Source organism: Thermobia domestica, chromosome 8, assembly GCF_964235325.1.
Source record: "Thermobia domestica chromosome 8, izTheDome1.hap1.1, whole genome shotgun sequence".
NCBI lineage: Eukaryota > Metazoa > Arthropoda > Insecta > Zygentoma > Lepismatidae > Thermobia > Thermobia domestica.
This window is the reverse complement of record NC_137461.1, coordinates 251,483,023-251,509,906: the sequence shown is the minus strand read 5'-3', so window position 1 is coordinate 251,509,906 and position 26,884 is coordinate 251,483,023. Positions and strand designations below refer to the sequence as shown.

At 35.6% G+C, this 26,884-nt stretch overlaps 2 protein-coding genes across 2 annotated transcripts in view; both read left to right on the top strand.

Moving 5' to 3' along the window:
• Nucleotides 1–1,367, top strand: part of LOC145693537 (protein cereblon-like) — a 41,199-nt gene extending 39,832 nt beyond the window's left edge. The window contains exon 5 of the mRNA XM_081769616.1: nucleotides 1,292–1,367. Coding sequence (XP_081625742.1) covers nucleotides 1,292–1,335 — 44 coding nt within the window. The 3' untranslated portion in view covers nucleotides 1,336–1,367. The remainder of the gene's footprint in view (nucleotides 1–1,291) is intronic.
• A 12,402-nt stretch (nucleotides 1,368–13,769) lies between these two features.
• The window catches only part of Glut4EF (Glucose transporter 4 enhancer factor), a 232,949-nt gene continuing 219,834 nt past the window's right edge, over nucleotides 13,770–26,884 (top strand). The window contains exon 1 of the mRNA XM_081769615.1: nucleotides 13,770–17,486. Coding sequence (XP_081625741.1) covers nucleotides 17,139–17,486 — 348 coding nt within the window. The 5' untranslated portion in view covers nucleotides 13,770–17,138. The remainder of the gene's footprint in view (nucleotides 17,487–26,884) is intronic.

Below are 26,884 nucleotides of genomic sequence, written 5' to 3'. Positions count from 1 at the left end.
TTATGTTTAATTACACTGTACAAGTTTCAGGTAATGTTCTGTCCTTTAGTTGAAAACAGGTTATTTTAACTAAGTTAGTAGTGCTAAATCGATATGTGAAGTCCATTTTCTGCTAATACGTACCATTTATATTGTAGTGTCACATGACATTTTGTTGCACAGACATAAGACATACATTTTACGTACACAAACAAAAATTTACACAAATTTCTACGGAAATTATAGCTATGAACTTTTCTTCTTGTATCTATCAGAAAGTGTCTCTCTGATGATAGACCAGCAATATTCAGCAAGCAGTAGTGCTGTTTCATCGTCCAGTGTTCCGCTTTTTAAGTGTTGCAGTATCCTGGTGAAAATGTGAATCCAAAAGATGAAATTTCAGAGTCGTGTAGCATTCCATGGTTTGGAAACAGTGCACCGTATCACTAACAATAGCTTCCTAATTCGGTGCTGTGATATTACCAAGCAAATTAGAACACACTAACTTGAATGCTTGTCGTGCTGCCTTTTCTAAGTCCGACAGTGTGCATTCAAACTCACTATCCTCATGACAGTTCGTATTTATGTGCCACTTAGGCTTGAAAATTTTGTCTTCAGATGCTTGACAGCTGCCCCATCTCGGTTTAATACTTTGACGAAGATTTTCATGAAGCCTAATGTGATGTGTAGTAGGGTAAGAAAAACATCTTCAGAGTTTACGCGTTGTTGACATAAGTTGTTCATTCCTGGAACATATTCCTGTTGATGGCAATATTTTCTGTACATAATGGTTAACTCTGTCCCGGCTATCCTGTTCACACAGAAAGCAACAAAATTGTATATACCCTTGTTACATGCCTGTAAGGATTCCAATAACTTTAAGGTCTCCACATTGTTTCCTTTATGTGAACAGCATACGCCGCTGGGATAGATGAATAAACAGTACCAATATGGAGCAACATTGCCTTCAGACTTAATTTACACGAATTAATGAACAATAACCAATTCTGCAGAATTGTGTTTGTGGCCAAACTCCTGAAATATGATTCCTCCAGCCTTCGAAAAGTAAGATGAAAAGTTACTCTTTAAAACGTGCTGATTTTGTCAATTTTCTTCGATAGATTTAAGTTCCATACAACACTATATTAGCCTGGTAAATTGCAATTTTGATAGATGTTTCTGTATATTGTGCTAGTAAGCACTTCTATCGATCATACAAGCAGATGAGGTACTCTGTATAAAATAAGTTATCACTTCCTACTAATGCTTTGTTAGCTGGTGCACTAATTTTTTACTTTCTTTTGTTTTTCAGATGCTGATTCGCTTGTTATAGTCCCGAAATCACTGAAGAGCTGACATATTTTCTATTTTTAAAATACAAAAAATAATTGATAACTTTTCGTGCGTATGAACTAATTATAAAGAGGGTATGACCGCAGAAGAAAACCCCAGTGTCCCTGGTGCAAGTACCGAAGTAATGGAAACTGTGTGCAGTAAAGAACAAGAAGAATTCTTAGCAATATGTGAAGAAGAGTTTAAAGATCGCTTCACTGACAGTGACAGTGAATTTCAAAACTTTAAGAAGTTGGTTCCGAAACCCCCACCTATAATTGATCCTTGGTACAACAAACCCCGAAGGAGTTACGACTGGTCTTCTCGAGGGCGTTACGCTGCTCACCAGCGCCGAGATAATGATTGGAGAGACAGAAATGATAACAGAGGCCATCAGCAAAGATACGGTGATAAATTCTTTTCTCCTCGATACAAACCATATTAAAGCAATGAACTTAGTGAACAGTGTGAAATCAGTGAACCCTTCGTTTCTTTCAGAGTTAAGAATAAGTGCATGTGGCAAACTTTAATGTAAGTAGGAAAGAAAAGTAGGAAGCAAAAAGTAACAGTAATAGATAAGAATATTGGGTTGTGTTAGCCTTCGTTGCTGTAGAAAGCTTAGTTTTGCTGTTGTCATTTATAGGTAACAGGATTGGATACGCTAGTACGGATGTAGAGTGTAGATTTAACATGGTCCATACGCACTTTTCAGTTTATATATAGATATCTATTGGGTTATGACTTACTGTAATATTATTAATTGAAAATTACATAAGAAAATTGTTCATTAATATAGTAAATTAACAACTTTAATATGCCCATCAAGCTTCCATTGCTACACCTACATTAACGTATCTGTCCTTTGCATCTAACTATTGTGCCCCCCCCCCTCCCCCCCGAAAATAAAGTATTTATGGTCCGTGTTAATCGAAATTACTCTTGCTCCTTCTTAAGTGAAAGATTTTCAGGGTGTTATTTTAGCATCCTAACGTACAGTATGATATTAGTCAACGTTCAAAGTTTAAAACACAAACACACAGAAGGTTATACTTCTTGATTTGGCCAACCTGTATTTGCTCACATATAATGCATTTTTATCTTATTTTCCAATAACGGGACGCTGTTAGACTTGAAACGAAAGCTGGTATGACATATCAGCCCATGCTCTTTCAACGTCATAACTGGACTTCGGATCATACCACTTTTGAGGACATGATCATTAATCCAGAACTGTTATATATATTTCAAGTTAAAAAAGGGTATGCAGCTGTTGTTAATATTCTTAACCGTAACTGTATGATTTATAAACTTGAATCTTAATTTTAAAAGTCTGACGTTTTTTGCAATTAGATACATAGACTTCCAATAAGTTTTCCACAAGGAAGGAAAAAATGCTTCACTAAAATTGTATTTACAGCAGTTACAGTGGTAAGGTGCACTGACGTTGGACACAAGAAAGTAAAATACTATGTAAAATAAGATCTTTCGCACCAATCACTACCCAGAAACATGAAAGAAAAAAACGTGTTTTCGATCGTCGTAACACATATCTGGATTTTATGTATGTCATTTTCTATTTTCTTCTTATTCATCGTCTAACAGCGATAATAGGAATCGATATCATTACCGAAATGTGCGTTTTATCAGTCTTGTATCTTGCATTACTGAGACGTTACCTTATATTTGACTTAACATAAAAGATACCTTATGTTCTCATCAGTACAAAACTTGAATCGAGCAAAAAATATGTTATATGTATATCTTTCCTTGAAAGTCTTCAGAGAAATTTTCTTGATATTGTTGATTGCTTCATTATCGTGCTGTGTCTTAAATTTCTTCCTTTCTTCCCTTTCTGACAGTGTGACTTGAGACCAGTCTGTTTTGACAGGTTTTACAAGGTTTCCAAAGTTACTAGTACCGAAACGTGTGTAACTATGTTGTAAAGTCCATCCATATTACTTGCGAAGGATCCTTGTGGTTAACAAAGTATTGGTCATACTTGGAGGAAGGAATGGGTTCCCGCAGACATTTTGAAATTCAGTTGCTAGCCATATTATTTATTTTAACCATATTGAAAACTTTTATCACGTAAGGCTATTTCTTTTGCAGCCAGATGCTGACATATTCTATAACAGTCTCTCATATGTAAACGCTTGTTAAAACTCGGTTCATGTCCTGGCCGAGTAACTGTAAAAATTTAAGTGATACATGAGCACTTAAAAGAAATTCCACATTTGAATTAGGCTTTTGAGGATTTCATTGAGTTGCCCAATATCAGTAAAACCGCGAGTGTGTAAAATTTACTGTATGAGTAATAGGGTTTGTTAGCTGGTAGAACGATGTTTAGACGTCTTAAAGCCAGGAACTTTCATAACATCTTCCGAAAGGTACACGAGTTTTCTTAAAGCTCGTTTCCACAGGGTTAATTAAAAGCCTACTGTTCCGTTGACACTCCTCAAATTGGTGTATCGATTGTAAGCTCCTAATGCATACTGATTGGAAAACTTGACATGGTGTAAGGCCTGACTACTTGAATCCATCTTATATTACTTTAATACCTTGAAGGAATAAGACACAACAATTAAACAGAAAAATTAATTGGTGAAATTTTATACGAAGTATAGTTTTGAACATGACTTACAGTAAAATGGTGGTGATACTGGTTGATTCTCGTCCCTTGTATCCTAATTTGATAATTGAAAGTGATAATCTTCCTAGTAACATAATTTCAATCTGATTAGAACAAATTTGTGGATAATAAGAGCAATGTGTCTTTGAGAAGTGAAATTATAATGATATTGTTGAATAATCAGGGATATTGGAAATAAACAAGAATTTCTTGATGTTATGGTTTGGATAGATTCCTGATTTCAAATAGGCTAAAAAAAATGTTGTATGTTAAGAGTATACTGAATGATAATGTGATATGAAATCACTTGATTCTCACTTGCTGCTTCTCATGTAGGTATTTAAGTGAGAAGTTATCATGGTAGGCTAATTTGTATTAAGTATATTTGTTAGCATTTCAAAGGAAAATTTTCAGTTGTGTAAATTTTGTACCTTCTTTGGTGATACCAAACACGATTTTGGGGAAGATAATTTGTTTTTAATTAGGTGATATAATTATCTTGTTCGTATTGCTGTTCTTATGGGAGAAACAGTTTCGTAATATATACTGTATGTAAATATTCCTTTGGACATTTGTGACATGGTAAATTTGTGTATTTTGCAGTATAATTGATATGAAAGATATATGTTTGTAGCATCACATGTCTTCATTAAGTACATATTTTACTTGAAGTCAGTCAACCAATCTGGCTAGAAAACAGAAAAAAAGAGTTCATGACCTGTTTCAAGCTTTGAATAACCATGTAACATGTTGTCTATGGTAAACAGCAAATATCTTGTGGCATGGGGATATCCGTGTGTGTAACACAATAATCATGCCACAAAATCTTCTGATCATAGTTTAGGGAAAAATAAAGATACGTAATATTTACTGAATTTTAAAATGGTAATTAATTAAATTTATATATTTTGTACTACAACTTATGATAAAAACCAGTGAATTTGGATGTATTGAAGTGTAAATATTCGTGGCACTGGGATTCTGAAGAATAATTGTGGAAAAGTAATATGTAGTTTTATTCCACATTTCACACTAAAATTGTTGTTGTAATGTAATTTTTTCTACAACTTTATTCGCATTCAAAGTATATACGCATTTTGAAGTTTTATGTTGAGATTGGAGAGGTGTTTTTTCTCTTTCTTTCTTTCTTCAGTTGTTAATGCTTGAAGATATTTAGTGATGAGCCAATGGTGAAAGGTAATTAAATTCTACTCGTGCTTGCTTTTAACCATCTTAACTTTCAGTGATAAAGGAAAGAATCGAAGTATTGTCTTGAAATTGAATTATATCATAAAGGAAGCTCTTAAAAGATCAAAGTAGACCAAATTTGTTCGTGGCATTCTAATTGAGGATTACCAACTGCTAGAACAGCTCAGAAACGGCGTCAGTTAACTGTGTTTTGACTTAACTAGTTAGCGACTGTTTTTTCAAATGATATCAGTGTATTGTCGACAAATCATGAAGAAGCTTACTTTGTGTTTACATTATAAGCATTGAAAATTTTAAGAAGGCAAAAAATAACACGAACTAGTTTTCAATGTTTACGGAATATTTGTCCACTAAAGACACATTTGTTTACAAAGGAAGAGAACTTTTGCTGAATTTTCTGATCTCATGCAACGTTAAAGGCTTGTATCGGAGATATATAATATCAAGTCCATCCTCTTTGTTCAGTTGAGTTGATTTAGCTTCGTGTCACTTTCGCAGACTTGAAATTATTAAACATACCGAATAGAATACAATATCCGAAGCATCCACAGAGTAAGGAAAGGCTCTGAGGTCGATGTGTTTCTTTGGACACACAAATGTTCATCAGGTAAGTGTATTTTTAAACCTATATTTTGTAGTGAAATATTCCTCTTAATTATTACTGACCCTGTTTATAAGTCTTACCTCAGAAATTAGATTCTAGCACCTTTCCGGGCAAGATATTTATGCTAGCAAGGGAATATTAAGATAGCTGATTTTAGAATAAGTCAAATAGCCGCATCGAAATTTTTGCTCATTGTAATGTGAATTTTTGTATCCAGTTTCTGTATGCAGTGAAGACTAGAGATGGAAAGCAGTAGCTTTTATTCTAATGGTTATATTGTTATTGTGTATTTTTTATTTTATTTTAAATTTTATACATTACTGCATTCATAATAATAAACTAGGTTAAGTCTTCGCTATTGCCTTAGTGTTAAACCTACCAATTATGTATTGTCTGTTAAACGTTTACAAGTGAAATAAGTAGCAAATTACATAATAATGCATTTCTTTATCCAAATAATAAAAAGAAAACAAAGAAGTTTATCATTAGGACAATCATTCATCGAATCAGAGTGGTATAATTTAAATCAGTCTGATTTAAATCACGATTTAAACCAAATTCCGAAATAGGCTAACTTAAAGTGAAAATAAGTAAAATCCCGTTTCTGTTTTGTTATTTCGATAATGTGACTCAAATGTATGTATGTACTGAAAACGAGTGTCATGCAGAATCTTGCTTTCTTCTCGTCGTAACATAGGACTTTTTAAATCGTTAACTTTTCAAATGGGCAAATCACTATGTACATTTAAGACGAAAATTCTTTTATGTGCGCGTCTGTTTGTTCCCAGACAATAGGGGATATTTAGAAGGGTCCGATTCCCTTTCCGAAACTTTTTTTTTTATTTTAGATTTTATAACAAAAAAAAATCACTATGGCCTATGGAACTCGAAGGTTCAATGTCGCGTTCACAAAAGATCTCCATTGACTTCTATCCTTAGCCAACTGGATTCAGTTTCTACTTCGTATTCCTATTTCTACAAGATCCATCTTCAGGATGGGATACAGGATTTTCTGAGGAGGGGTGCACAAATAATAACCAAAATAACCAATCACACTGGAACTCTTCAAAGTGATAAGTGATATTATTTTTTACCCTGACAAAGCTAATACGGGGAAGGGAGGATATTCTAAAGAGGATCAGGAAAAAGTGATATGCAGGAAAAATTTTTCTTCTGTCCTGGCTTTTTTTTTTTCCTTTCCTAATTGACAAATGTTATATTATTTTGCTTGATGAATCCTTTTCCTTCAACCTTCAGAAAATCGACTTAAACTATTGCTTTCGAAGAGCTCTGCTTTCTTTTTTAAGTCCCAAACGGAAACATGATGGCAGAAAGTTTCGGAAAGTGTTACTATTTTCACTGCTAGCTTCTCATTTTAAATAGTGCACACTTAAAACGAAAGGGGGGTGCACATGCACCTTTGCACCCTCTCCCTAAATCCGGCCCTGTCAATCTTAATATTGTCCTCCCATCTACGTCTAGGTCTTCCTAATGGTCGTTTTCCGATTGGACTTCCAATTAAGACTTGGAAAGCGTTTATTCTATCTTCCATCCTAGCTACATGACCTGCCCACCTAAGCCACCTAAACTTGATGACCCTAACAATGTTTGGTAAATCGTAGAAATTATGTAGTTCCTCGTTATGAAATTTCCACCATTCCCGTTTCTCTTGGGTCCGAATATTTGTCTCAGGATCTTGTTCTTAAGTACTTTCAGTCTATGTTCTTCCCTCAGAGTAAGCGACCATACAGAACAACATGCATTATTATCATTTTATATATTTTAAGCTTCAAATTCCTCGACAGAATTCACGACAAGAGATTTTAAACTGAAAATAACACGAATTCCCTGCTTTTAGTCAACATTTAATTTTGTCGTGAATATGGTTTTCGTCTGTCAATATTGATCCTAGATATTTGAAAGTATCCACTTTATCAAACTATTTGATATTTTAACGCATCCATAGTTTGCCGTATTATGATCCCGACAAACTTCCATGAGTTTAGTTTTCTCTGCATTTACTTCCAAACCCATGTCCCTGCAAACGTCATCTGCATTTTTTCTATTCTGTTATTCCCTATTAAATTTACGTCACCAGCATACGCAATTACCTGGTGAATACCATTCAATTCTAGGCCCTGGTTGCTATCTTTGATTTTCCTTATAGCGTAATCCAGGACAAAATTAAATAATAATGGCGACAACGCATCTCCTTCTTTCAGTCCATTCTTGACGGAAAAGTTCTGGACAAATATTTCCCTACCCGGACTTTGCTTTGGAATTCATTTAAACTAGATCTTAGGCGAAATTTATGTATTTTAGGCCTATATGTATTTCGTGCCGTAAGCTAGTTAAGATTTTTTTTAAATATTCCTCTGCCAACTATCAGTAACTTTTGTGGAAAAAAGTGTCATGTTCATAAACATTGCTGTACTTTTTCCTTAATACTTAAGAAATATTGTTTGTAATTAAATAGGTTAACGATTAGGGATTAGTTCAAAATTTAACCACAATACTTTTACTTAAATGGCATAATTAACATTTAATACTAATTCTCTCTCTCTCTCTCTCTCTCTCTCTCTTTTTTTTTTTTTCAGTTCGCGACTTTCATACAAGGAGAAAGATTTGATTTAAATTTTAAAAAAATATATTTTTCTAAAAAAAAATCATGATTTCTTTTCCACATTGCATCGAATAATAAAATTTATTAATCAGGTGTTCCCGTATATGTAGCTGTTGATGTTTTGTTTTTGGTATGGATTATTCTGCTTTTATACTCTTGAGTAGGCGCTAACTGAATAATAAACTGTCAGTTCTTATACATTAGAATTCAGTCATAACCATCTATCCAATTTACAGGACATACTAGCTACAACTCAGGTACTTAATATTAACGAAATGATTCAGCATTAAGCTTTTCCCTTGTTTATTCACTAACTATACAAGAGGTCACTAACTTTAGAGTTACACAGTATATGATCCGACAATCAACACTTGCGTTACTCTCACCAGTCAGTAACTACATTTAATAATATCCAGATTACATCAGCAAACAGAATACTAACTAAACTCCAGAAACAGTGTCTGATCATTCCCAGGATTCTTCCAAGTACTCACCTAATAGTAGCAAGTTTCTGGAATTATTCAGTAAGTCACTTAAATTATTGTAAATCTTTCAACAGTTTGTGTAAATACTTATACTAAATAAAAAGTTCAGATTAACGAACTAACTTCCTCGCTTCAGCTGTTAAATAATGGGTCATGCTGTTTTCTGAAAATTCGTACTTAAAACTCTCTTCAGCTGATGGTTAATAAACTGTAAACAGAAACATTAAGAGCCATTTTCCATAAGAATCATGCAAGCAAATTCAGCCACACTAATAAAGTACCTTTTCGGATTTTTTTCATGAGAGATAAATTATTGAATACTAGAAATTTATGTAAGATTAATTCAATCATCTTTTAATATGTTTGAAAAGTATTAATTGTAGCACTTCGTTTAATCGCATCTGCAGGTTTTTCTGAATTCGCTCTGTAACATTTTCTAACGGGTAAGTCACTCACATGAAGTTGTATTAAATCTCCAGTATTTTAAAGGAATCTCGGTTATTAAGAAGTAACTTTCTTCCACTTCCAGCCTTTAAAAATCCTTACACTAAAAGTGCAAGAATATTTTAGTGTTTAGTCTTGATATGAGTGTCTTACGTGTTGAAAAATACAACAAAATATGTGATTGAAACAGTTCATGAAAATTCGTATAGGCTACGGTTGACACTGACAACATCGTGTCCCTGGGTTTTCTTGGAGTATTCCCGTTTCCCCCTACATCATTATTCACTTACCTTAATCATCCATCTTCCTTAGTCTATAGGGCAGTGGTTCTCAAACTTGTTCTTACTGCGACCCACATTAAATAATAAATAGTATTTTGTGGCCCACCTACTTTTACTTAAATACACATTGACATTCTACGTAATGGTGGTGTATTTCAAAGCAATTAAATTTTGTAAATCATTAAACTTCTCGTGACCCAGTAAAAAATGGTCTGCGGCCCACTAATGTGTCGCGACCTACACTTTGAGAAACACTACTATACGGCATAATTGTGGGACGTTAAACTGAAAGATTTCGTTTTTGCTGTTCATACTGGCTTTAGTAATGGAAATGCTTCCAAATATGTCGAAAGTCAGGAAAATCGACTATATTTCATAGAAGAGTCAGAAATATTCTTAGCTGACCACAGAAGGTATGAGGAACATTTGAAAGAATCAAAATAGATTCAAAAATATAGTGGTAAGACAAAGGGGGAACTCGAGATGATGTGGGAAACTTCAAGATTTGAAACAATAGAACAAATTAAATAAATAAAAAATTCAAATGCTACAGAAGAACATTTTTTTTTTTTTTTTTTAATGAGTTCAGAATGTCGAAACTATATTAAAGACATCATTAACCGGCATAACCATGGGACGTAAAATTTTAAAAAAAAATATTTTCATTTCATTTTTTAAAGATAATCGTTAGTGTATAATTACGGGTTTGGCACTAGTGTTCTATTGTATCCCCAATACAGGAAGTTTGATTCATAATAGTAAGAAAGGAAACTTATACTGTACTTAAAAGGAGAGCGTTGGACGGCTATGGGAATCGTGGAATCGGTAAAAAATCTAAACCTAACCATGAATGTTAATGTTTACGAATCATGGAAATTCAAAAAAATATTACCAGAATTTCAATATGAACCATGTAGACTCAATTAAACCTACCTTTATTACTTTCAAAATATATAAGAAAGTTATCCTGTATATAGACATACTAATAGCACTTTATTAAATGTACCTTCAGATAGAATTGTTAAAGCTATTTCCGATTTTAATCTAGTAAATTACCCAAAAAATGAGAAATTTTAAGGTAAAGTATGTGACACTACTGCTGGGTAGAGTAATTATTTGTTCTTCTATTTTCATTGAACATTATTTAGATATTTGCACTATAAATACGGGATGGCGCAAAAGACACGCATCGGGTTTGAATAATGTATAACTTTTTTGTGTGTGGAAATGCATGTAATTATTCCTGTTTTAGATGTGAAGTACATGGTTGGAAAATGTGAAAACATAGATGTGGAAAATTATGTCCTTCAAATGACCTCAGCCTCACAGAGAGTGGTTCTTTTTAGTACTTTGTGCACAACTTCGTGGAAAATTACTGATTGCAACTCATGAATCTCGGTCCGAATATTGTTCTTTAGCTGCTTAATGGTGGCTGAATGAGTGATGTGTACACGCTCTTGGAGATATACCCAGTGGAAAAATCTGTGGCTGTTAGATTTGGGGAACTTCATATATCTGGAAATCACAACCTCTCCAAAAATTTGTGCCAGCAGTGCCCCAGTTTCACGTGCTGTATGAGCAGTAATTCCATCTTGCTGGAACTAGTGTGCAAGATTATTGCTACAATCCATCTTTAAAAAATCCTTATAATTGTGCGATACCGGTCCCCTGTTACTGCTGAAGACAACGTCTTCAAAGAAATAATCCTTTCTGAGGCTACACCACACTATTGAATGCAAATCACACTGATAGATGACCTTGGGATCTTCCAGGGCCCATATTCTGCAGTTTTGCTTGTTGATAACTCTAAGTAGAAATGGGTTTCGTCGCTCATCATCAAATTCTGAAGAAAATCCTGTTCCGTCGCCAACTCTCAGAGCGAACTGCATACCTGAGACGGGTTTATGTTATCTCCGAGGCTCAATCTCTGCAGCAGGTGCATTTTGCACGGGAACAATTTCAACTCCATCTTTAGAATTCTTTGCAGTGAACTTCGCGTCATCGCAAGCTGAGTGGCACATTGTCGGTTTGATGTTTCTGAGTTGTCATTAATACTCTCACTCACTTGAATGTTTTTGGGGCTTCCGAACTGAAAGTAGTTTACCCGTTCTTGGGCGATCGACCAGACGAAGACTCGTAGTCTGATAATGACAGTTGCATATGTTGAAATGGCAACGGTATGCCCTTTGAGTGAGGATAATGAATCTCTGGTTTTTAAAGTACAGTCCTCTCAATTTCGTGCGCTTTTCAGGACTCAGTCACCCAAGTTTACTTCACACACCTGGAAACAAAAAGATAGTCATTAAACAAAAAATTGGCGGCACATTGCAACCCATGCGTTACATATACCTACCTTGTCTAATTTTAAGTATGTAGAGACAAAAAAGGGGTAGATTATGGGTTTTTAAAATAATTAGTATGGTGTATATTCGTGTTGTAGTCGAATAATATTCAGATATACACGCAATATAATGGTCGTACTTCTAAGTAAGTTTGACAATTTATCATACAGCAGTAGAAGTTGCATCAGGCCTTATATCTTCGAAGTATTGCCCTAACAAAATCTTCCCTTCCTCTGCCTAGGAAAAATTTTACTGGTTTTCCTCAGTCTGTCTGTTCCACTGTATTGTATTATTTCATACACTAGATATTTGCTAGGTTTATACCAATAGCAATTCGTTTTTTTCTCCGAGAGATTGTATTTATTGATTATTTCGAGTTGTAACATTTCCTTTCAGCACCGAAACTACATGAGATAGAACCTACTGCTTTGAAAGTGAGATCTAACCTACTCGGGTTCATACCTCAAACCTGAAACCAAACCCCGAATATCTCACACACACAAAAGGTGAAAGAGATAGTTAGATGATCTTTATAGTTAATAGATGATTTATCAGAAGGACAAAAGATGAAATTTGTTATTGAGCAAGGTGCTCTCAAAATGAGAGAATTCTAGTCATTTGTGGTACCTAGGCGTAATTAAAGGGGTATTGACCCCTCTCCTAGAATAACATTGGATCACAGTCTAAAACGATCTTACAGAACTAAAGGGCCATTGCCGCCCTTAGCAAAATATCTTAGTTATCCCAATGTACTAATGAGTAACGTACACGGAATTTCATCAAGGGGTGTTCGAACATCCAACCTCGTATCATTTCAGATAACGTGTGATTTTTCAATACATAGTTTCTTCTGCGAACTCAAAAGAATGTTGTTTCCTGATAATACATTCAATTGTCAGAATAATGGTCCATTTATTTTGAAGCTCTTTTCGGAGACATGTTTTCTCAACCTATTTTATATCATGACCACCTTTTATCACATCATCTTCCAACGACCTCCCATAAATGATTTCCGGTTTATAATAAACTTTTTGATTATTGCTGCTGATCGCATGTGAAGCGTACTAAAATTAAAGCAGGCTAAGGTTTCATACTAGCATTTATTTTGAGCTTTATTTCAATGTGTATTATTTCACCAGGCTCATTCCTCGTTTATTCCAATTAGTTTTTAAACAATTCCTTATTTGTTTAATATTCTTTGCTGTATTGGACAATAAGCATGGAAATAAAAATATGTCTTATCAGAATTACCTATATATTAAAATGCTAGATTTATATGTTTGTCTCCAATCCTTTCGACAATGATATGTCGAAAACAAGAAGTGCTTGAAACATGCCGTTTTCATTGGTCGATTCTAAATTTTCTATAGATTGTCCAGTTTTAATTGAATGTTTCAAAAACGTGGCCGTTATTTCTTTATTACATTTTTAGAACACTGGAAGTGTTATTTAAAAAAAAAAAAAAAAAAAGTCAAGCATCATATCCTACGAGTTATACATCCCACCACCACATCGTTGTGTATATAGGGGTTGTATATCTTTCGGGCGTTAGTTTCATGGGCAAATGATAATGAATAACGAAGGATAACCATTTCTCTAGTCTAAGGTGAATCTTTATTGTTTGGAGTGTTTTGTCCAATGAACACTATATATATATATATATATATATATATATATATATATATAAAATAATGTGTATGTAATGTATTTGCTTATTACATACTGCATGCAAGAAGAAAACACTGATCATATTTGAATTAGAAACTCCAGCCGGAAGTAGGTTCAAATCTTGTGAACGGTGCGAGATATTGAAAAAATCTCTTCTTTATAGTACCCCTTGCCGATTTTGTATCAAGACGTCTATTACTTGTGTCTGTAAAAGGACATACACAGATGATGTGAGGAATGACAAGGATATGCGTATATATGAATGATACGCTGTGTAGACAGCGCAGATTCAGCTAGTAATGTTTTAAAATATAATTTTCCTCTAAGAGATCGTAATTATATATAGATTTTTCGCTCGTCTTCGCGATCTCAAATTAAGTAACTCTGTTTGTTCTACGGGAAAGAGGAACGACTTCCACGAACACACACACACACAGGCAGAAGAATTGGCTGTCACAGAGTAGTTTGGTATTACTACTAAAAACACCTTAAATACAGGGATGTCATTAGGGATGATTGTCACCCCCTGAGGTTGAGGAATAATAGTTTTTAATCAAGTATACTAATATACTAACAAAAAACGTGAAATTCTCATGTCGATGGAGAATCTTGTGTCGTCGTCCTCAAGCAAAATTTAAAAATGAATTAATTCAGCCGTGTTGGCTGAAGAACACGGTGACGATGAGTGAGGGAAATTGTGGAATGAAGGAAATGTGAGGAAACCCACGTACGCAGTGTTTGTCTACTACAAAGCCAATTTGACGTGAGTGGGATCGAACCCGGGACCTTAAGAGGTTAACGCTCTACCACAGCCGTAGTGCCTCCAGCTAAATCTGAAATGGTGCTGCTTTTTAAATGTAATTTTCGAGGTTCAAGTTGTACATAACTTATAGGAAGAGTTCGCCTTTACTATTCGGTACATCTCATATTATTATTATTTGAATTTTTCCGTAACCTTGTAGGAAGGGGATAAAACCTGGAAATCGCTTTGCGTACACCACTTTCTAATTGCGATGTCGGACATTTTAACCTAACACTAGAATGAATCGTGCTAACAAAAATGTTTAGAAAAAAACATCTTAAATAAGCATAACAGTGTGGCAACTTAGAGTTTAAATATGTGTTGAATTATGATTATTAAAACAACTTGATAAAATTGGATGAATAGCTATTCATATAAAACTGAAAAATGACTATCACTGAAGTTAGAACCTCTTCTAAAGTATTAATCCCTTCCCAAAAGGCGATTCCCGGTGAGCTAATGCAGCAGAAGAGAGATTAAGTACATAATCAAATTTATTTTTGCCCCCGCCAAGTGAACTTCGTGGTGGACAAACACCGTGTGCGTGGGTTTCCTCGGGGTTCTCCCGTTTCCTCCCACTTCCTTCATTCCACCATTTCATTCATACTCATCATCACCGTCTCCTTTAGCCTAACCGGCATATTCGTGAGACGTAAAACTCAAGATTTCATTTCATTTTCGAATTTATTTTATATCTGCTCGTTTTTTGTGTTTACGTTATTGAAGACTGTTACGAGTATATTGCAGATTAAAGCGTGGTTTCCAGACGAAGTAAAAAGTTTATTATTCTGCAACCTAATAATGATCGTTAGTGCTTTCACGCAGCAGGATAATCCAGGTTCGTTTCCCGGTGAACAGCTTGTCAGCATCAATAGGCGAGTGGGGAAAGCTATTTGAATTGGAAGGTAGCGAATTCTGATCTAGAAAGTCAGAAATGGAAAAGGAAGCCAATGTGCTGACCACACTTAACCCCACTAAAAGCTGCTCAGCTCGCCATAGCCCTTCATACCAAGGAGTTTTAACTTGAATAATTTTTATAGGATATGAGAACCGTGAAACATTCGTTAATATGTCAATGAAACTTAAGCCTTTTGCATTAGCTCGACTCGAATCGATCCATCATGTAGCAGTATTCCAGTTGTTCACGAACAAAAGGATCTTATTGCATCTTTTGGAGGAATATGACGTCCCGGAAACTGAATTATAAAACTAGACACTTCAATGTGAAGAGTGAACTTTATTTTATAATGCTTAAATGCCTTGAATTGTTTCTAGCATTACGTGAAACAAGCTTTGGACATACTTGCGTAACTCCAAGGTAAAATGCCGGCCGGACGTCGTGATATATGAATACCGTAGAATTAGGACAAGCCCTCCTTTTCGCTTGGCGTCTAGCGTGAGAGGGAAAAGCGCAAAGAAAAAGCATTTCAATTTATTGGAGCTATAAAATATATGTAATAACATTCTTTCTTTCTCTTAGTGTCACTCTTACTCGATGAATTGCAACGAAATATTTTGACGTAATTGAAATAAACGATGTAAACAAAGCTGTGAAAAGTAGGTCTGGAGTAGTTCGCGACATGCTCAATAGATGGTGTTGGCGTGGTAACCAGGGTATTTGTTTACGTTTTTAACTTCAAGTTTATGCTCAAAACTGTAAATAAAGTTAAGTGTAATATACGTAAATATTCGCTCAAAAGTAACTTTCGTGATAGAATTATCGAGTTCGTACAGAAATAAACGAAAGCAACGTGTGTGTTTTTGATTTTAAAACCCATAACTATGGCTATACTTGTAAGAGCGCAAGGCTGTTCTGTTTTACTCCCTGTAAATTAAGTCTCTCTCCGAAATGAACTTCCAGGCATATTTGAATGCAGTGAAAATTCTGCTCTGTGTAAGGTATATGTTATTGTTACGTGTTTTCGTTAAAACTGGAGCCATCGCTTTTGCACTTGTAATGTCAACTCGTATCGATTTGTACACACATCTTTGGGGGGACAGATCCAGGAAGTAAGCAACGTAAACAAGGTCATCTTCACTACAGTGTGACGTCACTCGCAGGGCGTTCTCCCCTTGGATAGCTTCTGCCCTTTGCAAGGATGCGTATGCGGTTAGGAAAATAACAGAGTACCGGCATTATGCAATTTGTTCTCTGTCAATTTTATAGCAAGTATGACTTTAAAGGACATTAAATCAAGTTAGCAACACCTGACAATATAAAAACAAGACGGAGAACCAATAGAAAATCTAGGTCAGTGAGTGTTCGTCCAATGAGAAGACGATCCGAACATCACGTGGCTTTGTTGATATCTGTCAGCTGTTGTACCAGCCGGCAGGCTAAGGCAAGGCAGAGCAGCTGATGGTGTCGGCTGGTGTTTGGTTTGTGTGTGAACGTGCATATATTATTATGTATTTTCGTTGGAAATTTTACTCTGGAAACGTTGTTCGACAAATAAATCGATTGTTAAAACTGGAACCTGGTGAAAGAGACACTTCATTGTGTTTGTGCTTCTTGTGTTCTCGCGTTTTTGAAACCTTCAAAACAACGACTTTTGTCGGTAGAGACGGAATCCGTTCTATTGTGTATCACGTCTGAGGATTATTTTAACCGGCGAAGAAAGCAAGTGGAAAATTTGGTTCTGTTTACAAGTTGTGGTGTTGATTGTTTTTTTAAAAAATATTGAATGTGAGCTTTTGTTAGTTTGTACATAGAATTAATTAGGTTTTTGTTTGATTCGCTATGTCGACGGGTAAAAGACTTGCAAAGCGTTCTATCATTGGGACACGCGTTTGCGCTCCTGGAACGGACGGAAAATTTTTGACCGGTGTTATTCACGCCATGAAGACGACCGAGGACGGTGTTTCGGAAAATAAATACGCAGTTCGTTTTGATTCAACCCGTGAAGTGCGGGAATATCGGGAACTTGAAATTGTGGGACCTGGGTTCCAAAGCATTACGAGTTTTAAACTCAAAGTAGGCCAAAAAGTCTATGTAACATACAACGGGCGAGAAGTGTCAGGTACTGTTGTGTATCATCGTCCACAAATTGACGAAGTCCTCATTAGCATATCGCCACCAGGACAAGAGGTAAGAGAAGTTAATTTTGTTTTCTTGATTAGTTTTTAAAAGTTATTATAATTTTTGTATTTATGAAGTGAGTTTGTATATGCCGGTGCTTGGTTGCGTAACGTCCTTTTTCTACGTCATATTTGTACAAGAGTTATTTCGTATTTTGCGTGGAAGTCAACCTTGAGCTAAACATTGTGCTTATCGAAAAAGAAGGGGCATCTCTGGCGCTTCGGCATAAAGGAAATATCAGTTCAATATAGATAATCCATTCCTCATCAACGCAATTAGAAATCAATTTTCTACTTTAAATGATGCACAAGGTTGGATATTATTTTGTGCTCAAGTGATGTTTGAATGTCTGCTTTGTCTCTGCGCACACTGTTTACTAGTTACTGATTTTCTAGCTAATAGACATCAAACTGTCTACCCATCTTCGGCTTTGCGAGTCCTTACGGCAACGCGTTTGTTTACATTCTGAGCTGATACAACAACATTAAAGGACGCTCTATGTGATACTGTGTCAAGTGCACACGTAGTTAGTTGTCAGTAGTTAATAGGTCATTTAAAATGTCATTTACGTATAATGGAAAGGCAATTCTTGTGTGGCAGATGGCATATATATGTGCAAGAATAGACGTCTAATAATACGTAAGAGTAACCTCCTCCCCATGGCTCAGTTTTGATGGTCCTGCATAGCGCGGTGTTGGCCGCCATGCTATTCCTTCTATTCGCCCTCCTCCTCCCCTACCCTAATATTTTGAACAAAGAGATTTTGGATATTTGTTACACAAAAATAGCCGCAACAACAAAACGTTTCATTTGCATTGTGGCAGAAGCCTAGTTAATTTTTAAAAAAATAATGACAAATGCTGCATAATATTGATTCAAATGTTTAGATGTTGAATTTGCCATAATATACCGAAATTCCTTTGTTTGGCCCATCGTGTATGTAAAGTTCTCCCAGGCAGATTTTTACATCCGTTGGTGTGACTATGCGTGTGTAATCACTAAATAAAATATTTGAAGATTTTTTTTTTAAAAAAAAGAAAAGTCATTGAATTCCAGAATAAAATACGCGTAGAGAAATTTTTGCCAGGAAGTTGGTCCAAGGTGGAATAAAATCCTGTGTCCTCGAAAATGCAAGGTCGATGCTTTGCCAGTTGAGTTATTTCACATTCTAAGGAAGAAAAGGCATAACCTAATAACGCAGCGTAGGAAAATCTTAGACTTTATATACATATATATATATATTTGGAAGTTTTTATTGGGTTATACAGGCATCATGTATATATTTTTCCTTTGTTTTTCATGCCTTTTGTTTGGATGTAACTGTACGCTGTAGCTATAAAATGAAATAAAATCTTCCTTTCTAATTATGTTCATTGCTTTAACTTTCCGTTCTGTGTTGCGTTCCGTCATAGTAGCAAAACTTTCTATACGAAGATCATCGCTTCGATGTCATTATACCAATAACCGTGTATGGCTTTTCGTGGTTGTTCTTTATGAAAGAAAGTGAATGTCGGAATGGTACTTCTTCCATATCTCTGAACAAAGAAAAGGAATCAGTGGCTAATTTTATAATTACTAATCCCCTAAAAGGGGTTTAGACTATCATTGGACTAGCAAGTAGCTATTTACCCAATGTTTTGTTGCAAATAACATAAATTATGAATATGTATCTATTTTTGAGAATGTAGAAAACGCATACGCATATATATAAGAATACAGTCAAGCCAGTATAGTATTATTTGCTCTTGGATGGCTTGCAGTGAGAATCGTCTCATTAAATCCTGACATAATAAAGGAAATACAGTCTTATGTACTTAGGACAATTAAAAGTTAAATTATGGTGTATTGAAATATCCCTGGCAGTTGAAAGTGTGTCAAGTGACACATTTTACACTACTTTTGAATTTCAGTAAATCTCATTACATTTTATTAATACATGTACATGTTTTATTAAGATACATTTCAGTGTATTATTTTATAATTTTATTCAATCGAGTTGAAACGGATATATCTATATGTATTTTCGTTCTAAAGTATATTTTATGATCTGTATTGTTACGGAGAATCTTCGATGCATTTTGTATCTTGTTGTGTGGCTGTAAGCACTTGTGAACTTTGATATTTGAACACAAAGTTTGTATAATTTTGCATGCGTGCCTGTTGTTTAGTCTCTCTTTTTTTCAGCACCAAGTCTGTACCAAGACGTGTAGCTTGACGTTGCATTCAAACAATCTAGAATTGAACCCGTTTAGTATAGATAACTGTGGTTTTGCTAGAGGCACGATGGCACAATGACAGAGGGCTTACTCTAATGCTAGGGGTCCTTGGTCCGATCCCAGAGGCCAAGTACTTTCTGATTGACACATTGTGTCCCTGGGTCCTCCTGTTTCCTTGCATATTACTGTAATTCCATCCTTAGCGTTGATGCATTGTCGTGAGACCTAAAACTAGAAATTTCGTTTCATTTTTTTAAATGCAAATTTTCAAAATTAAATTAAATCTCTACTTAACGTCTCATGACTACGCACCAAGACTAAGGGAGACGGTGAATTTGATAATGAGTTAAATGGTATGGAATGAAGAAACCCGACGCATGCGATGTTTGTCTACCAGAAAGGTCACGGCATGAGGATCGGACCAAGGACCCCGCGCACTAGAAATGAGTGTTTTAGCACTGAGCAACCGTGGTTTCGCAAATTTTCGAGTGACAAGGACGCGATGGGAGTGTGACGTCATAATAGGATCCCTTGTTCGGTAAAATTATGCAAATATAAGCACTATCAGAAATATAATTAGTTTGATGTTAGGCATACTTCTGAAGTTCTAGACCGATATAGGCTCAGTTTGACATCTTTATTATTTATTTTTCTTTTATTTTGAGTGTTTTTATTGAATTATTCTTTTGATATTACATGATAATGAGTGTGCAGCTTTACATGTGATCAAAACTACGTATGTACTCTAACCGGGAATTGAACCTATGTTTTCCTACACTACAGGCAAGAACATAACTATTTAGACGCGAATGAGCTATTTTGAAAAGTGTAAAAACAGTGGCCGACCAATTGTAATCTCTGCTTTAAGTTCTTAACAAAATTATTTAACTTTTGCTTCCAGGTAAAATATTACACCAGCTTGATGTATTTTCTGATTGTTTACAAGAGCGGAAAATACAGTCCAAAATACGTAGTTTCTTCGTAAGTTTACTTTGAAAAATTTCCACAAGTGTTGAATCATTAAGTTCACGTGAATTGTTAAGGATTTAAACATAACTTGTAAACATAATTTGCTGTGCTTTTTAAAACTTGTGTTCCGCACTTCCTTGAATCCATCCTGATATGATTATTCTAATATTACTTTTTTTTTTTTCGATTTAATATGTGTCATTAGTTTTCCTACGTCATGTTTCACATTGTATTACGTAATCAAAGTAGACTCAAATGAATTTCCCTTCACTACGCTATGAACGTCATAATTGCTATTATGCTTCGCATACGCATCAATCGTAACTTCATTATGACTTACAGAAGAAGAAAAAATAAGTAACAAGTGTTGTGCTGTTTGTTTAACCGGTAACAATCCAAGTACTTACGCAATTAAACAGAACATATATCTTTTTTAATATTCCACTCTGTTCTGCAACAAAGAAATATATGTACAGCTACGTACTTAATAGCAATGTGGTGGTTTCAAAATCCAGTTATTGGCAAGAAAATGTTTAACAGTGCTTTTGCTACGAAACTAGTTTCTGCTTCCGAAAAGAATGATGCAGCAGCCATTATTACGCTTCACGACCGTCATGGGCTTGATATGACGTTGAAATAAATAGCCGCTGACGTCACTCTAGTACGCTTGGCTTAATTTGTTTATGTCCTGGCTGTTACAAGTGTATAAGCGTTTTTTATTTCTTTTTGTTCGTTTTCTGCGTGTCTTTTAAATAAAGCAAAAAGAACTCGGAAGTTGTGTATTATTTCAGATAGCAAGGAAGTGATAAATACAGTATATATCACTATGGTGAAGGTAGTTGGCTGGTTCTAAAAGATTTTTTTTTCTTTATTGTCTTTACGGAACTGTTTCTCTTTTTTACAAACCGTTTGTAGTGAAAATGTGTGTAACAGTTCCAGCACTGACGTATGAGAGCTGAGTAAGTGCATTTGTTAATAGCGGACAATGATTCGAAGCTTTCACTTGTTGCCGCATTTTATTAAAAAGAGAATACAATTTCCATTAAAGTATTTTCCAGGTATATTTTCTTGTTTTAAAAAGCCGTACTTAAATAATTAAAAACGATAATAAAACAAAGTTAATTACTGTAAGTTCCAAATACAGGGTATTAATGACTACACTGACAAACCTGAAGAGGTGAATACACACATCAAAATAAGAAATAGATTTAATATGGACCTGTGGGGAAAAGTGCATAGTTTCAGAGATAGAGCCATCGAAAAACGTGGAAAACAAGATTTTTAGGAATGATCCAAAAATGCATCAAAAGATTGCGATCTTGGCTAATAATTAGTTTTTGGGTCAGGGGCCACAAAATTTTTGAACGGACCCTAAATCAAGTTTTCGTATTTTTATGGAATAGGCACATACTGAGTTAAGTGATATTTATGTAATTCTCCAGATATGCACCCCTTCCGAAAATGCATGCTTCGGCAATTTGTTATAGTGAGCAGAGGATCCCCACAGCGCATAATTCCCAGATATGTAGGGACCTAAAGGTGTTGCGTTCAAAGTGGTCAAATAATTAAGCGTTGACAGCAGTGAACACGGATTGCATCTATAGGACGTTTTAAGTATTAGGAATAGGAACCGGAAGCTCTGCGTTTCCTCGTGTTCGGAATAACACGTGCCTCAATTTATTTATTTATTTATTTTTACACTTTAAATGGCACTATCCACGAAACTATGCACTTTTTCCTATGTACCCACATTAACTTTTTTCTTATTATTTTGAAGTAAAGAATCACTTCTAAAAATTAGTCGGTATAGTTTATTAACACCCTGTATATCGAATTCTCACTTTATATTGATATACTCCAAATTGTCCTTGACTTTTACTGAATTTTTTTTAAATAATCAATAGTTTAACAACCTTTTTATTTGGCATAAAAATTATGGCACAATGGCACATTCTGCCATCATTGGAGGTTATTGGGAACTAATAGAAAAGCTTCCATGTTCTACTGTCTTCAACGAGCCTTTTATTCGTTCTCACGCAGCAGTTATATGTTTTAATCCTGGCCAATCAATTTTGATCTCCCTCTTTTGCCTTCTACTTTACCATACCTTCACGTCCCTCAGAATCCAATTTCTTCCCAGTTAGTGTCTTAACCAGCTCCCTTCCCTTATTTTAATAACTTCAAATATCTTTTTTTTTTTATCTTACTGTTCCTAAAATGTTTTTTTTTTCGACGCAAATAACGATCTCTATTCTTCTCCACATCCACAAGTTTAGAAACCTTGTAGTTATTTTTCATTGACCCTGCATATTTTGTTTCTGTTACGTAGAATACAATACTCGACATGAAATACTGTATGTAAATACAATTATAAATGCAGTTTTATTCATTCCGTATTCAGGACCAGCAAGGAAATTAATTGAAATTTATGGTATTGCATCCTACAGGTATGTCCTGTAAGCTAAAGAAGACGAGTGGTTATTAAAATTATTAACTTTTCTTCAGCAACGTTGTTTAAATTATGTAATAATAGCTTTTTATCTGAAAATTTTTACCAAACAAGACGATTGATTACTGGACAGCAACAAAAACAAAACTTTTGAAAATGAATGAGAAGTGATACTTAAAACCTGGTAGTTTCACAGAATAACCAATGTTTGATGAAATAAACGTTTCATAAACGCGAATTGTACTGTAATTTTATAGGTCACGTTGTAGAAAGTTTTAAATCTGATAAGATCCGGGCCCTGATAATGGCTATGGAGGTATCACTTTCAATTGTGTGATCAGGCAAACTCACTCGTGACTGTGCCCAGGTTCGATTCCAGGTGGGATTTCATGTGGTTCGAATCCCACGTTAAACTGTAGATCTAAGTTTCATAACCCTGTTGCTTACGGGGCGCTAAACTATAAAGCAACCAACTGTGTGGTCAGGTGATAAAATCTCTTGCTTTTGATGCTCGCAGTCGCGTGCTCGGTTCACTTTTCCTGAACCCCGAAAGTTGCAAGCTCATTTGAAGGGTAAGGGGAAAAAAACAAGGAATGTCCATGTGTGTGCTTTGTCGGGTCCTTTGTCCTTTCTGTTGGTGACTCTTGGTACTATTTGACTGTATATGCCATGCATGCGTAGATTTAAAAATGTCCATGTAAAAAGGGGCAAAAGGCTTGATTACCCTATTCTTTTTTACGCGGTTTAAAATATAAAAACGCCGTTTTCTCGAAAATGCAGTTTTGTGACATTCCTCCTTTTTCCCCCTTACCCTTCATTTGGCCTCAAAGTTTAATAAATAACAAAATCCCGTTTGAGTACGAGTCCTACAATTGGATAGCGATCTAAGGCTCATTGTTCGAGCGAGACGAGCTCTATTGAGGCTGTTGAGCGTGAGTTTGACTCACATTGAGGATAGGAAGCCCAATTAGTTTAATGAGCGTAATATCGAGCTAACATGAGTGTCATTCAGGATACCTAGCGAACACGAATATCATTGAGGATATCGAGTTCGCGTTTAAGGAGATGAGCGAAATAGTATACCGAGCGAACACGAGTGTCACCGAGGTTATCGAGTTCGAGCCCAATGATCTTAATGAGCGTGATATCGAGCTAACACGAGTGTCATATCGTGCCCGAATTCATGAGTTCAATGAGCATGTTACCGAACTAACGCATCTCGTTGAGGATATTGATCCCGATCCCAATGAGTTTCATGAGTGTGATATTGAGCTAATCCGAGTCTCAATCAGAATAGCGAGGTTGAGCAAATGCGAGTCTGGTCTAACGTAAGCCTCATTATGGGGCGTTTACACTTAGTCGATTTGCGTTCGATTTAGTTGAATTGACGTCACTTTCAACTTAATCGACCGTGTAAACAGGACTTCAACTTAATCGCTTGTTGATCGAAAGCGACTAATCGACTAGCAACTGAATTGAAAGACGTTCTATTTTCTGTGGTCGATTCTATTTTCTTCTGCTATAACACCGCAAATTGTACCAATTACTTTTTGCTTGGACATCTTTAAAATTGCCAGTCGATTTCGAATCGACCAGAGGAGAGCGAGTCGACAAGCAGCATTCAATTTCGGTTGAAACAATTGAACACATCCATCGATCTCATTCGGTCTAGTTGCTTCGATTTAGTCGCAAATGCAGCGAGTCGATTTAGCCGTGCGACGAAATCGACCAAGTGTAAACGCCCCATCACGAATAGTAAGCGCGAGCCCCAGTGAGGATAGGGACCTTGAGCCCACGTAAGCTCGGGTGAGCCCCAATTTCAAAATGACCTGTTATGGTTGCTAAGAATTAAAAAGAAAAACTTTAATTGTCTTTAATTGGTAAAAAACGAATATCTGTAAAACCGCCTACTAGGTTCGTATACATTAACATAGTAGTCGTTATTATCTAAGTATGTTTACTCATTAGTAACTCAATATTTAGTGATGTAACTGCTGTTATTTTCTTTTGTCAAATATAGTTTTGGCAACACAGGAGATCTTTTTGGCAACGTGGATTCCAATTTGGCTTCCGTCCTTTTCTTCTACGCAACCACTACACACAACTGTGATAATGTGACTCATAAGCTTTGTATATTGAACGCGAGTTGTGAGATGGGCTTGTTTGCTTATGCCTTTGCTTTGCTTTGGAACAGTGAATGTGGTGGACACATCTAGTTATCATGTTCATTTCTTTTGATTAGCCACTTTTATTTACTTACTACCCTCACATTCTTAGTAAGGATAGTAATGTTCTCCCTATAAACATGCACATGAAACGAAATTATGCGTTTTTTTTTTTTGTTTTTTTTTGTTTGTTTGTTTGTTGTTGTTGCTGGACTAGTTACACATTCATGTGTACAAAACTAAGGTTTTATGCTTTGAAATGTATCTCGAAACAACAAATTGCTTTAATCTATTAAATGATAAGTTTTAGCGCATTAAATAAGCTATCCTAATGCTTTTCTTGGAAGTAAAATAATTAGATTACGTATTGGCGGATACTATTTTCCCGGTAGGACTTTCTTGTGAGACAATTGCAAACATACTTGAAATAGAATAAGTTGCTTCAGATGCGTGATTTGGGTAAGGCAGAGGGCATTAGCCCCTCCCTCGAGTTTGAAAACGTTTGTCGATGGAAAACCTTGTCCCCTAAGGTCAAAAGCTAGTTTTTCTAGAGATCGATGTATGTATCATCCATTTAACGAGCCTCATGTGTTCGACCTTCATAAGCGTCCTGAGCCTCAGTTTTTCATCATCATATAAGCTAATGGGATGGTACTAAATGAAAATGAAATCTCTAAGTTTTACATCCCACGGATATGCCGGCTAGGCTAAAGAAGATGATGATGATGAGAAATGAATAAATTAGTGGAATGAAGAAAGAGGGAGGAAACGGGATAACCCTCTAGAAAACCCCCACACACGGTGTTTGTCCACTTGGCGCGAGCTGGGATCAAACCGAGGACCTCATGCATTAGAGATGAACGCTCTACCACTGAGTTACCGCGGCCCCTGGTACTAAATGCGTTTGTTATAGGCAGTGCTGGATTTACGTATAAGCTAAACAAGCATTAGCTATAGCCCCACTCTCTTGGAGGCCCCAAAAATTAAAGGAATTATTATTTCTTCCTCCACTATCCCTTCTATAAAATTTCAATGACCCACTGCGTCATGTCCTACCCTTGTGGGCACCCATGTTTTGGGTTCCTGTGGATTAGAGATGGCCAAAATTTTCCGAAAATTTATTTTCCGAAGTCGAAAATTTTACTTTCCGGATTGCGGAAAGTAAAAATTCCGGAATTGGCCATCGCTACTGTGGATGTTCATCAAGCAAAAAATAATCAGTATATAAAACACGATTCGACCATCAATCTCATATGTAGAAAATAATCAGTCTATTAAAACTGAATACACTGATTTAACCACCCTCCTCCACCCCCACCCCCAAATAACTTTGCTCAACAACATCCGCTAGCCACAATAAACCGCCTGCGAAACGGATGAAAAACACAAAAGGTTAACGCACAGTAAGTACAGTAATATAGTGTAAGGTAGTATCGATTGATGGCATTTTGTTCGTTCCAGTATATTCTGCAGCAATTGGAAGAACTCTTGTTATATTGAAAGCACACACACGATTATTTTCTTGTCTTATGAATCGCTGACATTTCTTCCGTGGCAGAGTCATAATAATCTGTTCCCCCTTTTTACAACGAGCTGATGTCAGCAATA